This window comes from Typopeltis vanoorti, chromosome 18 (genome assembly GCF_054136105.1).
Source record: "Typopeltis vanoorti isolate ZY-2024b chromosome 18, IOZ_Tvanoo_1.0, whole genome shotgun sequence".
Taxonomy (NCBI): Eukaryota; Metazoa; Arthropoda; class Arachnida; order Uropygi; family Thelyphonidae; genus Typopeltis; species Typopeltis vanoorti.
Genome location: NC_143566.1, coordinates 11,380,063 through 11,394,760, shown reverse-complemented (window position 1 = coordinate 11,394,760; position 14,698 = coordinate 11,380,063). Strand labels below are relative to the sequence as shown.

At 36.4% G+C, this 14,698-nt stretch overlaps 1 protein-coding gene across 3 annotated transcripts in view; it reads left to right on the top strand.

Annotated features, from left to right (window-relative positions):
• The window catches only part of Opa1 (Opa1 mitochondrial dynamin like GTPase), a 712,584-nt gene that overhangs the window by 683,414 nt on the left and 14,472 nt on the right, over window positions 1-14,698 (top strand). For all 3 annotated transcript variants that reach the window (XM_090408405.1, XM_090408403.1, XM_090408406.1), the window contains one exon: window positions 733-843. In XM_090408405.1, the coding sequence (XP_090264531.1) occupies window positions 733-843 (111 nt within the window). The remainder of the gene's footprint in view (window positions 1-732; window positions 844-14,698) is intronic.

Sequence of the window (14,698 nt, the reverse complement as noted above, 5' to 3'; positions counted from 1 at the left end):
AATAATTAGAGACTGATATGGAAATGATTCATCAAATTACCCAAGGTGAGGAAAATGAATGCTCGTTCGAGGTCTGATCTGCATCTATTAAATAATCAGAAATAAGAGGAAATCAAACTTTTCCAAGAACTCACTGACGCTGCTGAAAAAATCCCAACCCCATGAATTCAGTCATGTCTTCTCACCTGTTTTGTGTGACACCAAAATTAAGCAACAGTGTGCAACTTAGAAGTGTTACAAAAATTTCAAAAAAAAAAAAAAAAAAAGTTGAAAGAAAGAAATTAGCACATTAAATGAATTTCCTGAGAGGGTGATGAAGATGTACACAGGAATAATTTTAAGGTATTTGTTTTCTGTGGGCTCTAGAGCAGATTTTCCATGATAACTCTATAAAGGTCATGTCAAGATAATAATGGCAGTTATTGCTCTCACAGTTAATTTACAGTAATTATGTCAAAGAATACTTTGCAATCATGCACGCTAATCTACAACACCTGCAGATCACTGTTTCAATCTCCATTCACACACTTCCATTTTGATATCTCTTTCATGACCTTACTTATTTTATCACGTATTTCACACTACTTTCACATTGCACCTTATGTATATAATTTCCTTTATCCCAATCTTTTTGAACACCAGTTACTGAAAGTTTACACACACACCTAAGCATTTTGTCCTGTGTTCACTACTGCATGTTAATATATTCTGTTTGTTTGTTTGTTTTTTCAGCCAAAAGACTAGAAAAGAAAATTAAGGAAGTTTTAGAAGAATATGGGCGAAATCAAGAAAAGAAAATTCGGTTACTTACAGGCAAAAGGGTTGAGCTTGCTGAAGAGCTCAGTAAGTATATCGTAACACTTCATTCAAAATTTTACTCACTAGATTAAGACTGTTCTTCATTGGATACTTTTTCATTATGTAGAATTCTTTGGCATACTTGAATCCTGTGTGTATATTGGCATTGCACCATAAGTATCCAAAGAGAATGTTAATTGCCAAGCTAGGTGGCTAAGTGGATAACTTCTCTACTCACAACTGCCAAGTGTTGTGAATTCAAATTCTGTGGTTGCACTGATGTTTGCGTAAGTTTTTCATTTTTCTGTTGATAACTCTATAAACTACAACTTCCAATAAGCAGAGTTGAAACTACAACTCTGCTTATTGGAAATTTGTCTGGTGTCCAGCGGCGGCTCATGGCTTGAAATCGTGGGGGTGCTGCAACTTTCAAAATATACATACACACTGTAAGTATACAGTGTATACGTGTTTGGATAAAATATCAAAATTATGGTAAAAAATTTTTTAAAAATTTTAAAATATTGGTTATTATCGATAAAATTATACAGTTTAGTATAATTCAAAATTACTTAAAAATAAAATCCATTATCATAACCCCAATAATGTTCTAAAATAAAAACTATAGCAAATGTTATATCTTTAATTATAATGTCCAAATATTTAAAGAGACTGAGTAAACACGATAAGCACTACGAACACCCTACTACTGGCACAAACTGCATATAAACAACAATGGAACTGCACGACAGACAGTGCTACATTACGCTAATAACCCGCATCTCACCATGACGTGAATATGCTTGCATGCGTAGCAATATGACACTTTGGTAAACACAGTGGTGCAATTGTCCTTCACCCTCCTAAGTGCTACAAGATGGATTTTTATTCTTTTTTATACAAAATACGAGAATTGTATAGGATTGTTGATGATAAAATTAAATATTACAAGCAATAAATAAATTAATAAATATATTTATATGTCGAGAAAAATTGGGGAGGCTTCAGTTCTTCAGCCTATGCACGAGCCGCCCCTGCTGGTATCTTGAAAAAATACTGGTCTAAATTTAGATACACAGCGGGAAGATTCTGAAGAATATGAAGAAAATTTAATCACTGACAAGCCCAAAGAGATTTCACAGAAACAATTTGAAAATACTTTTCGTACAATCGAAGTTTTTAAGCAGCAATGCTTAGAGACTGACTCTGGTGAAGAGAGAACCAGAAGAGGCAACAGGGCCATACCGTCAGTTGTATGAAAAAAAGAAACAGAATGCCTGCCAAACTACATTAGCTCAATTCTTTGTTAAGAAGCAGGATAATAAATTTATAATCTGAATATGTTTTATTGTCTTTCAGCTTCCTGGTTTTCCTTTAACTAGGCTCGGAGACATACCTTAATTCTTTTATAAAAAAAAATTAAGGGTCAAAAAAAAGAAATCTGAGGAACGAATTATACATTTTCCCATAGGTTATTATATTCGATTAGTGCGTTTTCGAATAATGCGCCTGTTTTAAAGAGCGAATTAATCGAGGGACTGCTGTATTTTTGTAATAAGTATGGTGTTAATTTTTAGAGGTACCACACACACACACACACACACACACACACACACACACGTATTCCCCTTATTTCTATAGGTAGGTAGGTTCTTTCCTCGGGCCTATGTGTTTGGTGTTTCACTTTGCTACTTACATGAAAATTCACTTTTCTTTTTATATATTTTATTAACAAATTGTTTATGTGTGTGTGTGTAAACACAACAAAAAAAATAATAAAATAAAATTGTATATCAAAACAATAATGACCCTTTTACTCACATCAAAAATCTTAAAATATAAAAAATCTCTAAAAATATCTGCAAAGGCAGAAATTAACATATCAGGCTTAAAACAAGTGCCAAAAACTTTAACACTTTACTTCATAAAACTCAGCTATCCACCATTGAAACAGAAAACACCTATATGGAATGTTTCAGCATTTTTAGTTGACAACTGTCAGTTTCATGAACAGAGAATAGCTTTCCATTCAATCTTACTCAAAAAAAGGAAAATTACAATGGTGAAGATATATAAACTTCTCAATAGGAACTTGAACAAATAAGGAATTCACAAAATACAACTATTCATTTTTTATAAATATTAAGTGGATATTAAATCCAGCATTATTTCAAAGCCGAATACAGAAACCATAAAAGTTTCTTATGAAATTTGACCAGAGAGCTTACGGGAATACATTCGCCGGCATTTACGAGTTGCCCTAGCCAGACCTAATAGGTGACGACGACTGCTATCAAGTGTCTGTATATTTGCCTCCTATTGGTCCATTTTGATAAGGCCTGACAGCTGTTTTGAACTTATTGGTTCATCCTCAGAGACCAGGCAGAAACCTTAAAGAGAGCAAAAACTCTCTTGCAATACTAAGGATCTTGAGACATCGGAGAGGTGTATTTTCCATAAATGAACTCTTGGTTGGTGCGTGAAAGCATTTGCTAAAATAAAGAGCTAAAAGGCTTCAGTTCGGCGATGCGAAATTTATAAAAATTAAGTGGATATTAAATCCAGCATTATTTCTAAGCCGAATACAGAAACCATAAAAGTTTCTTATGAAATTTGACCAGAGAGCTTACGGGAATACATTTGCTGGTGCTTACGAGTTGCCCTAGCTGGACGGTGACGTCGACCTCTGAGGAACCAATAAGTTTGAAACAGCTGTCAGGTCAGTGAAACCTTATCAAAATGGAACAATAGGAGGTGAATATATGGACACTTGATAGCAGTCATCCTCACCTATTAGGTCCGGCTAGGGCAACTCGTAAACGCTGGCGAATATATTCCCGTAAGCTCTCTAGTCAAATTTCATACGAAGCTTTTATAGTTTCTGTATTCGGCTTTGAAATAATGCTGGATTTAATATTCACTTAATTTTTATAGATTTTGCATCACCAAACTGAAGCCTTTTGGCTCTTCATTTTAGCAAATATTCATTCTTTATATTTTTCTTTATTTCTCAAAGGGAATTATTTCCAACTCTTCCTTATATTCTTCTATCCATTCTATATTTTATATGCCTCTTCTATACATATCTACATCTCTCTTGTGTCCATCAGCTGTTCATTTCCATATTACAGTCAAGCATTGCTGTATTCTTTATAAAAATCAAGTGGATGATCCAGCATTATTTCCCCTTTTGGTTCTTTATTAATTAATTAATAAAGTTGATTAATAATTACACTCAGCATTAAAAAAATGACTACAGGTATTTTAATTCTAATGACAGAAGGGTATGTACATCTAGCCAATTCTTAATACTGCTGGTTGATAGGTTGTTTCCACCAGTGACATAAACATGAGGAGACATTAGGCTCATGTTAAGATATTTAAATATCTTAACAATGCTATATTGTACGTTATGACATCAATAATGCTGGTGATTTCAATGTGTGATTCTGTTTCATTGGTTATGCAAAATGTATGCACTTCATAGAATGAAAGATTTGTGTCAGAAGTATGTAGAGAAAAAAAATAATGGAAATTGTGAGTTGAACAGGGCAAGATGAAAAAACACAAGTGCAAATCTTGGTGAGGTTGTGGTTTCAAATAAAATGTTGGAAGCGAGAGAGTGAATGTGGTATGAGTGAAGAATGAAGAGGATGACCAGATGATAATGAGTGAGATAGCACACACACATGTGGAGTTCTCCACAGAACAAAACGTTAGATAGAATGGTTGGAGAAACACCTGGTGGATGGGTGGTAAGGCACAGGAGCAAAAGAAAGGGAAAATGCAAGGGGCATGAAAGAGGGAAAGAAAACAGAGAATGAAAGAAAGAGCAAAAAAAGGAAAATAAGGATCAAATTTTGTATGGTGATTCTATGATAATAGGAGTACTTTAGGAGAGTGTAACAAAATTGTGATTCCCTAGGGCCAAGATTAGGGATGTTTAGCAATGCTGTGAGAGTGCAAAAAGAGAGAAAGTGAAAGAGATAATTATCTTGACTGGTACTTAATGATCCAGCAGGTGACAATTGTAACAAGAGTAAGAAAGTAAAAATTGTGTGTCTAACTATGATATGACAGGAAAATCTGAGAAGAAAAGATATGATTGTGAATAGTTTATGGATATGTGGAGTGAGTTTGATGAACAGAAGACTTATATAAGACTTAGGTTATATAGATGGTTTGCATCTTAATGGAATACTTATTATTAATAACATCTGACCTCCATGGAGCAAAAGGGCTGATCACAGGAGGTTCATACTTTTAAGCAAAAAGATCATCAAACTACATTAACCCCATTCACAGTTTCCAAACGTTCAGGCAGTGCATTCCACTTACTAATCACTCTATGTGCAAAGAACCTACTTCTCACTTCCTTATACAGCTTCCAAGGATGGCCTTGTGTTCTACTCTTGTCTCCCTCTACTCCCTGTTAATCTGAAAACAGCCCTACACCAACTTATATGTCTCAATCATATCTCCTCCTCTTCTTCTATTCACAAGGCTTTGGAAATTACATTACCTCAATATCACCTTGTATATAACATTCCATAAACCTGACAGTGACTTAGTAAACTTTCTCTGGACCCTATTCAGTGCATCTTCATTCCCTTGGGCCAGGCAACCAAATCTGTGCACAGTAGTCCACATGGTCTGAGCCTTTTATAAAGGAACACAACCGCTTTGCTTCTGCATGTCAGTCTCCTCCTCACATACTTATATAGATTATTTGTATTTGAATGGATTCAGAAGTTTCTTGAGAAAGTTGTTCAGTTAGAGTTCAGAAGTGCAGAGTCAGGGAAATTAAACTGTAGTGGGCGGATTGCAAGTGAGTGTGGATGGAGTATTGCAGTTTATGTATACTAATGTCAAAATCATCAGGAATATTAGGCATTAGTGAGACTTGGTGGACAGAAAATGATAGTCTTAGGGACAGAATGCAAAGGCTGTAGTATTTTCAGAGGACAGAAGGAAAAGTATGAAAGGAAGGGTTTTGCCAATGATAGCAGAAGTATTAAACCCAAAAAGAGTAAAAGTACATCAGGAGGACAGAGATACAGAGAAGTAGTTAATTTGAAGATATCTGGTGTGAAAGAGAGGCTAACCGCATGAAATATACAATTAGTTATTATAATATTAGTTAATATAACTGTTCTTAGCCATTGTATCCAAAGTTGACTGAAAACAATTTATCAGAAGGTAATTTAACGAACAACAATTTACCAAACGGCAATTATTATTATTAAGAGAGACCTGCAGAGAGTCAGAGACTCATCAAGGGAGGCCACATACTATACACACCAGCTATCATACTTATTCTTGAATTCATTTGCACTGCTTGCACTCATAACATCCAATGGCAATCCATTCCAATCACGTACCACCCTCTGAGAGAAAAATCTAGCCCTCACCCCCCTTCTTAGCAGCCTTCCTTCTCAACTTCCAAGGATGCCCTCTTGACCTTTTCCCACCCTCCATAAACTGAAAAATTCCATCAGTTGAAATCCTGTATGATCCTTTCAAAGTTTGTAAGTCTCAATCATATTACCCCCTCTTTCTCCTGTTTGCTACTGTCTGAAGTCTACAAATTCTCAATCTGTCTTCATAATCAGTATTCCACAATCCTGATATCATTTTTAATACTCTCCTTTGTACTCTCTCCAATATATCAGAATCACAACAGAAACCAGGAGAGTAGACCTGCACACAGTAGTCCAAGTGAGGGCTTATCGAAGCCTTGTAAAGACCCAAAATAACATACTTATCTTTGCATGTGAATGTTTGTTTCAGCAATGCAATTATCTATTGAATTGTATTTACAATCTTTGCCACATGGCCCCTGAACTTCAACTTCCTATCTATTAACACTCCAAGATCCCAAGCCTCATCAGTTTCTTCTAGCCTAATCCCACCAATTTAATACAACACAGGGTATTTAATCATGCCAAAGTGAATGACTTTACATTTACTGACATTCAACTGACATCCATTTACCCATGCCCAGAATTCCAGCCTATTCAAATCATTCTGCAAGTGCTGCATACAAGCAGCATTCCTGATTACCTTACCTATCTTTGCATCATCACCAAATAGCTGTATGTCGCTTGTCAAATCCTTCCCAATTTCCAATATTATAACAGTAGACCAAGCACTGATCCTTGTGATGCACCACTGGTTACCTTAAATCTTGCAGACTCACTTCCCCCGTATACCACTTTTAGATATCTGTCACTCAGCCATCCTTTATCCATGCTAATATTCTATAACCCAAACTCATTTTCTCCAATTTATGCAACAGTCTACCATGCTGTATTCTGTCAAAAGCCTTAGCCAAATCCAAAAGTATCATGATCTATCCATTCCCCTTGTCTAGTTGAATGGTAACATTGTTATAGAATATGAGCAAGTTGCTAAAACATGACCTTCTCTTAGTAAACCCCTGTTGTTCATTGCAAAGTAGAGATTCACTGTCAACCCATTTCTGAATGCGAGCCCTAGCCAATTTTTCCAAAATCTTCACTGCCACCACTCCTGAGATACTAATTGGTTGATAGTTGGATACACTGGTCTTTGCATCACCCTTTTGCAATGGAATTATCATACATTCCTTTCATTCCTGCAGAATTTTCCCTGTTCTAAGACTCATACTCCTTCTATTCCTGCAGAATCTTCCCTGCTCTGAGACTCATATTAAACAACTTGGTCAGAGGAATGGCCAGTTCTGCTGAACACCCTTTTAGCACATGTTGATATCCCATCAGTCCCTATTGCTGAATTCTTATTCAATTTGTGCAACAGTTCTAATACCTTGTCCTGAATACACCTGTGTTTCTTCATCTAGTGAAGAGGTAACAGCCAGCTCAATTTTGCATACTCCAGGTTGATTGCTTTTAACAAAATGGGTATCAGCCTTGCAGTCTATCACAAACCAACCAACACAGGTTGATACTTGCACTTCACATCTTTGCACTACATTTCTCAAAAACTGAGCATCGTACACATGCTAAAAAAATAGGGCCACTCACATCACTACAGCAGATGAAGATCTCAAAGATGAACTATCCTACATATCAAAAAATCTCATAGACAATGGTTACCCCAAAAAATTGATCCATAAGATACTTTTCTGTGACCCTCCACAACAGCAATCTGAAGAAATACGTTATAAATCCACCATCGCCATTCCTTATGCTGGTACAGTTTCCAAAACGATTGCTACACTCCTCAAGCCACATGAAATACGAGTGACTTTTAAGCTTTTAAAGACTATCTGCCAATTTTTAAGATCTCTAAAAAACAGTCATGCTTTCTTCAAATATGGTAGTGTCTATAACATCCCCTGTTCATGCGGATTAAACTATATTGGTCAGACCTCTAGAAGTTTGGAAATCGGAAATAAAGAACACATAGGAGATGTAAACAACAACAGAGAAGACAATTCGGGGTTAGCACTTCATTTCTCCAGGACAAACCATGCCATAGAATGGGACAAAAGCTCCATGCCCTATTTAGAGGAAGATTTCCGTTCCCGAATCATAAAAGAAACCATAACAGTAATCCGTTCTGAACACAACCTCAATGGAAACCAAGGATTAATTCTGGCTGATATTTGGAAGACCCTCATAATATCTTTGAGCATGCCAGAGTTCAATCTCGCTGCCAATTACAGAACGTTCCTACATAACAACAGTTGACTTCTTACACGCTCCATGCGTGTGATGTACGTGTTCTTCTGTTTTTTTGTAAAAAATACAATTGTATTCGGTTCATTCCTTCATGAACAATTTGGGTGTTTAAGTTGTTTTGTATCTATTTATTCACCCTGAAGAAGCCAAACGGTAAGTTGGTGAAACTTGTCGGTATTTTTTACCTCACACCTTCCTTTTTCCCTCTTTTACCTTGCGTTGTCGAGGTTTATTAATCATTGGACCTCAAACTGTTCACAGGATAAGGTGATCAGCCCTACTCCCCGGTGTATGTTATGTCCGTAGTGTTGAGTTCTCAAAGCCGGTTTGCCTGCTTTGCGGGATGAAAAACCCCAGGATAACCTGGAGAAAAAAACCTACTGTCCACACCCAAGACCGGCTAACTTGGCTATGGCTGAGGAAGCTCCTTCAGCTCCGCACGTCACCGACAGGAATCGAACCTAGGACACTTCTTCACCAGGCATATGGTTGCGAAGCGCAAGGCCACTAGGCTAACCACGCAGACCAGTATTTTTTACTTGATACTTTCGGTATTTTTTACTTAGTATCAAATAAATTACTTCGACTAATATAAACCCAGTTGATGTCAATCTTTTCCATAGTTCTTATGGTCGAAAATAACATAAATTCGAAATGGGTACTCATTAACTGAACAACCTCTTCTGCATCTGTAACTCTCTCACCATCAGGATTTAGAAGAGTTATTCTTTCATATTCATTCTTTCTTTTACTTGCAGCATATTGATAGAATTCTTGTGGGTGTCTTAAGCATGCAGAACCAGTATCTTTTCATACTCAGACTTTTCCGTACAACACTTGTGACCGTTCTAGCCTGCTGCTTATAACGTTGGTAACGGATGTCATCCTTATGCACACGGTATTACTTCCACATCGTCCTTTTCCTATGGATCTCTTGCTTAATAAGATTACACATCCATTTAATTCCTACTCTATTTATTCTTCGAACTCTCGGGACACATTCTGATATCGCATCATTTAAGTATTGTTTAAATGCTTCCCATGCAATGTCAATGTTCTTTCTATCCAGCAACCAACCAATCCCATTCCACTGAACTCAGTATACTTCTCAGTTGATCATAATTTCCTGCTTTCTAGTTCAGCATGTAACCTTTTCTGAATGGAACATTCATAAACTTAGTCACTTCCCAAGTGAATACCACATGATCACTGTCACCAACCGGAGGCATAATACTTACACCTTTAACTGAAACACTCTCTGGCAATGTAATCAAATCTAACACTATTTGCCCTTGAGTTCCTTCTGTCACGTGCTGCTTCAGGAAGTTGTCCTGCAACAGCTCAATAAATGCATTTTCATTCTTCTCACGAGATTCTACTGCTACCCAATCAATATTTGGATAATTAAACTCCCATTATAATTACTCTTTTCACGCTCATCTTTTCTATTTGGTGATGCATTTCTTCATAACTAGCAATCGATCCACCAGGTCTATAACAGCATCCCACTATGCAGAGGCATAGCTAGGGGAGGGCAGAGGGAGTGGCACTTTGAATCTTTTTGAACTTTTGCAGTTAAATCTAAAATACAGTCTCGAGAACTCATTTCCAAATATTGTAATACTACTACAAATTTTCCTCACGATTGCAGTAAGTGTTGTGAGTTGTGAGAGGAGTTTTTCTAAATAAAATTGATTAAGAATTGCCTACAATACTATTGAATAGACTTTGCAATGTCATCAATGATTTTCTTGCTAACAGAAAAGCAAGAAAAATAATGTTTTAGAATGATTGAAATTAAAGTTTTACTTCAAAAGTAAACATAGTGTTTTAATTTATTTCCTTCTACGTCATTTTGACTTTTTGTAGTATTTCTGGTGTGTATTGAGAGGGGTGGCAAACTCAGGGACCACCGTGGACAGCAAAAGCTCTAGTTACACCACTGCCACTATGCAATTGATCTTGTTAGATTCCAACTCATACCAAATGGCTTCGAATTCCTGCCATGTGAAATATTGTTAATAGTAGTATTACAATCATAGGTCTCAACTCTAACTGGATTCAAGTCATCTGATTTCATTAGCAGCACGCCCACTCCTCTCCTGTGCTTTCTATCCTTCTTAAAAATACTATACCCTTAACACTCGATACCAGTTAGTAGGTCTGATTCTGATAGCCAGGTCTCACTAACACCTACAATCTGAGGTCACAACATATTGACTAAAGACAACAAACTCTATCCCTTTGTTTCTGATACTCCTAGCATTCACATACACACATAATAATCTACCTGTTTGTTCTTTTGTATTGTCTTGTCTGCAGTCTGCCTGACACAGTTGGACAACTTGCAGATCTCTATTCTTCTCTAATGCCGTACATGTAGACATCTTTGCACATATTTGCACATCAAATGTGTGCAAAGATGTGTGAACCCATAAAATTTCATGAATAAACAATTAATTGATAAACAGTTATTCAAAAAAGCAATCAATCAAAAACCCAATTTATTGAACAGTTCACCGAAAAATGATTATAAGACGTGAAGTAAAATGTATTTATCAAAAAGAACTCCATTTTTTTTGGATTAACTTGTGATGCTCTTGAAGCTTAACATAAGTATAAGGGGAATAACACTGCATAGAAAGAGATCAACAGAGACCATACAGCCATGCCATAGAGTCCACTTTAATAAATGAGTATTATTTCTGTAGGCAAGAATGAGATTGAGATTTCTCTTCTTGGAATTACCCTGACATCAAGCCTCTCCTGGCATAAACACATTGCAACCATTACATCCTCAGCTTCTAAGAAACTATGATTTCTCTTTCACTCAAGGCGTTGCTTCACCCCTGAACAGCTGTTAATCTTATACAAATTGCAAATCTGCCCAGCAATTGAATACTGCTCTCACATATGGAAGTGCGATCCCCAAAAGCTCCCTCAAAATGCTTGACTCAATACAGTGGAGACCAATTAGACTTATTAATGACCCATCTCGTACCAGCTCGCTCCCCCACTACTTTCACACAGATGATTGGTCTCTGCAATATGTGTATTCTACAAAATTTCCATGGAAAATGTTTAGCTGAAATAGCATCAATAATTCCCCCACCTAGTACTAAGCTCATTGGAACATGTGCAGTTGCTACTAAACATCCCTGCACAGTGCACCTTGAAACCCACAGAACAAGTTTCTTTTCTTACTCCTTTCGGATAGTTCAGTGTTTGTAGCACCATAGAGGTCCAAGTCCAAACCATGAAAAACAGGACAGGACCATACCATCACACTGCCACCTCCGAATTTCATAGTTGGGGTTATACATTCTGGTAAAAGATGATCACTAGGCAACTGCCACACACACATACACATCTGTTCATCTGCTTGGTAGAGGGTTTTGTGTGATTTGTCGCTCCCCACAGCTTTCCAAGCTCAATTTCCCACTGTACAGGATCTTTGCACCACTGAAAATGCTGCATGTTGGTTCAGGAATGGGGCTTGCATATTGCAGTCCTACAGTGGATACCCATGTTGTGAGCCGAGGTTCTGAATGTTTTTCAGCAGATTTATGTTCCAGTTGATGCTCAGAACTCTGCATTCAGTGTGTCAGCTGACAAATGGCAGTTCAGTGACTGCAGTGGATTGTCCACTGTGGGTAGCACTTGCAGTTGATTCCGTGTGCTTCCTTCTCAGTATGGTATCACTGATTATTGACCTGGGATTGTCCAATTTTTTAACAGATACGCCTGCATCATGTCATCCTACAACAACTATTCAAACTTCGTCAGTTCCTTTCTTGCAGCCATTTCATCCAGACACAGTTTCACTGAGTTGGGAGCATCATATTCCTTGAATTTATACTGGCTGGAACAATGCACCTTGCCCATGGGGGCTGTCCATTGACTTCTTCCCAAGTATTGTATGCCCACAAATGCGAGACCCTTTTCAACACATGTCAAAAGAAGGAGAATCTATTCCGATAATAGGGTAATCAATGGCTTTGTGGGATGAGTGTTTATTGTTATATGTTGGAAAATTAGCTTTTCTTTTATAGTTCTTAAAGTGGTAACTATTTTGCTTGTACAACAGATGGAAAATTTATGTATAAAGTATGTGATTTCACGTGTTGGTGACCAATTCGTACATTCCTTATTTCTTTCTCCCCATTCAGCATCAATTGACTATTCTTGGCACTGGAAATCCTGGAAATGTAAGGAATTGGAACTCGACGTATTGAATCTTGGTTGTTCTGTGTTGGTTTGTAAGAATCGAAAAGATGTTGTGTACTCTTTTCGTAGAAGCCATTTAGTTTCATGTGATGTTTGATAGTTGAAAGTTCCTTCTGTAATAAATGAGAAGTTGAACAATTAGATTTTGCTCATCGGATTAAACATTTTATGACTCCTGTTTTTTGACAAGGGTGATGAGCAGATTCTTTGAGAATATAACGACCTGTGAAAGTTGGTTTTCTGTAAACTGTTGTTGTAAGAATACCAGAAGGTGAACGGATGAGAAGGACGTCTAAAAAGGATAATTTGTTGTCTTTTTCAATTTCCATGGTAAACTTTATACGAGGATGTAAGGAATTGATACTGATTAAAAAGGAAGGTAAGGAGTCTCTGTCGTGAGGCCATATAGCAAAGATGTCGTCTATATATCTAACCCAAAAGGATGGTTGAGGGAATATAGATGAGAACAGGACTTCTTCTAGATGTTCTAAATAAAAGTTTGCAACAGCAGGAGAGAGTGGACTTCCCATGGCTGTTCCTTCCACTTGGTTGTAAAATTTATTTTGACATAAGAAATATCCAGAGTGCATTACGAAATCAAATAGTTTTATAATATCTTGTGGGAAGATGTCAGCTAGTAATTCCAAAGTCTCTTTGAGAGGTACAATCGTATATAAAGATTCTATATCAAAGACAACCATAATGTCTGTAGGTTGTAAAGAGAAGTTTTTTAATTTATTTAAGAAATCAGAAGAGTTTTTCAAAAAAGAGCGTGAGTTGCCAATGTGTGACTTCAATAATTTAGATAGATATTTGGCTATGCGATAGGTAGGAGAATCATTACAATCCACTATAGGGCGAAGAGGAATATCTGTCTTATGTATTTTTGGTAGACCATAAAACCTGGGAGGCCTTCCAAAATGAGTTTTTCGTCTTTCAATAGTGTCTACATCTAAACTTATGACCTAATCTAGAAGGGAATTTAATTTCTTCAGTTGTCTGTTGGTTGGATCGTAATTTAGTTCCTGGTATGTTGAGTGATCTTGAAGTAAAAGGAAAGTTTTCTTCTATAGTTTGAAGAGTCCATAATTACTGTCACATTAGTGTCAATTAGTGTATAGTCCTTACTTCAACGTCCTAATTTGAATTGTAATGACTATATCTATATCAAAAATTTGGGAAAGTTTAATCAGGATAACACATTCATTTTATATATAATCAGTATATATATAAAATGTTTTTTTTATATATAATCAGTATAATGTTATTTAAGATCATTATATGAATTTCTGAATTAATATCTTTAATTATGTTTTTTTATTTTTTTTTATTTTTAAATGTTTACTCTTCTAATACTTAGTTATATGACATCACGTGGCGCGTTCTATGTATGAATGATCGTATTCCACTTTGTTTTTTAAAACTATTCCTATGTAGCCACTGAAGATGGTCTGTAATATTCAGACTGAAATATTTGGCAAATTAAACATTATTCTTGTGCTAATGTGTATATATTTGTAACTATTGTTATTTTCCTTTTCCATCATAAATTGGATTCTTGCATGTAGGCTATTGAGGTGACTGAGGAAGGAGTCTAATGTGTCTGGGCTATGAGGCCATATAGAGAATGCATCATCTACATATCTTAGCCAGATAGAAGGTTTGTAAGGGCCTGAGTCGTCTATGGCTCGTTTTTCAAAATTTTCCATGTAAAAATTGGTGAGAGGGGAGAACCCATAGAGGTTCCCTCTATCTTTTTTGTAGATTTTGTTCTTCCAAGAAACATAACCAGAATTGATGGCAAAGAAAAAGAGCTCTAAGATATCAGGAAGAAAAACGTTTTGTAAGAGTTTTAAGGTGTCATTTAAGGCCATATTGGTAATGAGATGATGTCAAAGCTTACCAATATATCTGTATTATTTAAGGTTAGATTTTCAATTAAGATTTTAAAATGGGTAGAGTTTTTTTTACATGGGATGTGATAAAAC